A 3466-nucleotide genomic window follows, 5' to 3' on the forward strand; every position below is an offset into this window, starting at 1 on the left:
GAAATGAAATGTATGACTACACTAAAGTATACTATTTAATCTACAGGCTGCAGTTAAAGCCGCTATTCAAAAGTCAATATTGGAGTTGACACGTGCTGCGGCTCCGCTGCTATTCATTATAGAGATAAGGCTTCCTTATAGGAGGTGGGTAAAGTCCGCAGTGATAGCAGGAGAGTACACTATGCAGATCAAATTAATTTCTTCCTGACTTTATGTTAACCCATAAGTCTGTGTCCTGCAGGCAGTGTGTGTGGTTCTACTTAAACCTTGAAGCTAATAACTTGAGTAATTCATACATTTGAGTGTGTTGAAGGCGAGTTGGTAGGACTGTCTTTGACTGTTTTTTCCTCCTCTGTCTGGCAGTGGTGTGTCCATCTTCTTCCCATAACGCAGAGCCTGTTGTGTGACAGGCTTCTCTGTGCGCAGCTGCTGGAAAATGGCTGCTGCCTGCAGGTAGACCTGATCTGATGGAAGAGGGTCTGCGGAGAGAAGGAAAGTATTGATGTTTGAAAGGGAAACAGGGATAACAATTGAGATTTTTGGGGATGTTGAAGTAGATCGGTTTTGCTAATTGCTAATGTCATGAAAAGGAAATAAAGGAATAGACATGATTGGAGTTACACTTCATGCCCTTTAAAGTATGTTATTGTTTCTGTAGTTGCTCTTTCCAAAACCGCATTAGGTTCAGATATCGGTCATCTGGATTGGTTTATATGATAACAGACGTTTGATCATGGACTCTGACTTTAGGATAAAGTTTCAATATTCACACAGCTGCATACAGATCAGCTATATGTGGCTGCAACCTGAAGCCTGACAGGTATATTTGAGCGTTGTCTTTCTTTGCATGATAAAAGCCCTTGCCCCCAGTCCAGTGCTGCTATCATCATAATATGTTTGATTGGTGTACATCCATACTCATCTTACGCCCTGATGGATAAATGTTTGAATTTAACAATTCTTAAATAGAATAGAATACTACTTTAAGATATTTAAATATCTGAATCATATCTTACCTGGTATAGGTAACGATGAAGGAAGATGAGGAAGTAGAAATGAAATGGGCTCCTTGTGGTCTTGAGGTGGGACAAAGATCTCCTCTGTCACATCCACGCTGGAGCCCACTGTAAAAAACAGTTCATCTTAGACACACACACAAAGAAAACCATACAAAACAGAAATCATAAAGACCTTACCTTTGTCTGTCATGTTCACAGCAATACAACCAAACCATTGTCAGGCACCTCTAAACATTTTTCTACCTTCCTCTCAACATTTGTACTCTTTTGAACTCCAGACACTGTCGAACCAGCTATCATCTACCAATCACAAGTTTGCGTACAGAGTTGAATCTGAGCTGGGCAGATGTAAATAAGACGCATAGCGTTAGTCATGGCTGACATGTGATCCACCTTCTACTTTCTGTGAATGTGAGACTCCGCGGCTGTTCAGGACGCTACTGGTGCAATTAGGCGGCCGGTCAGATACATCTGCATGAATAAATAATGAGCCGCTGCCCGACCCTGGACAAAGGTCCACCTCACACTGACCTGCTTCATTCAACACACACACATACACACACACACACACACACACACACACACACACACACACACACACACACACACACACACACACACACACACACACACACACACACACACACACACAATTATGAAGTAACAGTCTGTGGTTTGCACCAATGATGTGTGTTCGGATGACACCACTTGACTTGACAATTTGAATTGGCACATGAGGATTAACATCCAGAAGTTGCAGGGACCAGTAGTCTCTAATTAAAGCAGATATAGGGAATACAGACAGAGTGTAATCAGCTTTCACAGCACTCATCCATTTTTAAGCACAAAGTTGGAGTTGACCAGAAATGCGCAGCCTATCCAATAAGGCCATGTCGGAGCAAATGGAATAAATTAAGGAATATCAGCAGTGATTTAATGAGTGTGAAGCAGTTTCTTCTCCTAAAGTCCACTTTAGAGGAGCAGGACTGGAAGAAAGGGCTACAGCAGCTTAGTGTAATCTGCGTAGAGGATGATGGGCTGTTTAAAATTGCATAGCCGGGCTTACCTTTGTCATTCAGAATTGTCCTCACAGGAGCAACGCAGCTCATCTTCACAGAGAAATGCAGCCTGAACAAATATTCCAACTCTGACCACAGTGTATGATACACATCGGGTATCGCTGTCCCGATCAACTAGAGCCTTTCATACACTCGTCACCTGCCCGTCATGCCTGGCTCAGTTCTGTCCTGAGTTTGATATACCATGGCAACAATATGATAATGAAGGAGGCAATCTCTATGACAGATTTACTGTGACTTTATAGGTCACCGTTGTGTGTAATCAGTTTTAAGGTTTATTTTTTCTAGTATTCATACTTGAACATTTATTTAAATTGTTACTAAGGCCATTTAATTAATTAATCTAAAATAAGGACTTAAATTGTAATACAATTTCTTAAATTAATCTTTAAAAAGTCTAACAATGTTCTAAGATGTGGGAAGTACGATTGAATGAACAGTTTTTTTTCTGGCGTTAGATTGTAAAATCTCAGAATAATGGACATTGGCATTTACTTTTTAAATAATTTACCAAATGTCTCGATCATTACTTTCTTCAAATCTGGAAAGCAGAGAAATTGTGTGAGAATTGTCTTAAATGGTATCCTAAGTTGCATAAAAAAGTATTTATTCTTACTTGCATACAAAAGGAATTAAACAAATAATTTACCCCAACAAAAGGTAGCGAGCGGGGCAATGAAACTTTATACAACAGCATAACATAGGAGGGGGGTATACCATTCAAAGCTTCACAATGAATCATTCATGTCATTTTGATAGAGTGTACTTGATCTGTACAGAGGAAAGGTTGTACACTTTACTCACATAGGACTGCTCGGTATCAGTCTGTATTATCTTCAGGTATGCCGGACTGAAAGGGATTCCAAACATATGCCCCGACTGTATATTCCACAATATTATTAGAGTCCCTGTCTGACAATGTCAACGATTTGGTACACACAAATCTAATTAAAAAAAAATAGAAGAGAATAGAAGAAACCATGTTAATTGTAAAAAAAAAAAGCATTTTGACCCACTGGTTTTTCCATTGAACAACATCATTTTAGCATCCAAGAAGCCTTACCCTTCTTTTTTCCTCTTTTCATTTTAATTTTGTTTATAACCTCTAGCAAGCAAACACCAATACAGGAGGGAGACTCATCTTATTTTCGACTCAAATCAAATGACACACAACATAAGAATCACATTTCCCCCCCCTCTTCTGTAAGAGTTTACACAGAGAGCACCGTCTGACCTGTTGTAAACTTTATTCATACTGCACTTTCTACTGAATGACAGCAGGGAGGCATCAGGCAGGCTGACCAGGTTAGACTGCCCCCTACAGGCCCTGCAGTGCTTCACACCTCAAGCAGGGGGGTTCATTCATTC

At 40.1% G+C, this 3466-nt stretch overlaps 1 protein-coding gene across 1 annotated transcript in view; it reads right to left on the reverse strand.

Moving 5' to 3' along the window:
- Positions 1-2303, reverse strand: part of LOC307018804 (putative methyltransferase NSUN7) — a 15408-nt gene extending 13105 nt beyond the window's left edge. The window contains exons 1-3 of the mRNA XM_079649244.1: positions 2086-2303; positions 1017-1124; positions 297-479 (exon numbers count right to left, since the gene is read on the reverse strand). Coding sequence (XP_079505370.1) covers positions 297-479; positions 1017-1124; positions 2086-2128 — 334 coding nt within the window. The 5' untranslated portion in view covers positions 2129-2303. The remainder of the gene's footprint in view (positions 1-296; positions 480-1016; positions 1125-2085) is intronic.
- Positions 2304-3466: the final 1163 nt, after the last annotated feature.

Source organism: Notothenia rossii (genome assembly GCF_949606895.1).
Source record: "Notothenia rossii genome assembly, chromosome: 1".
NCBI lineage: Eukaryota > Metazoa > Chordata > Actinopteri > Perciformes > Nototheniidae > Notothenia > Notothenia rossii.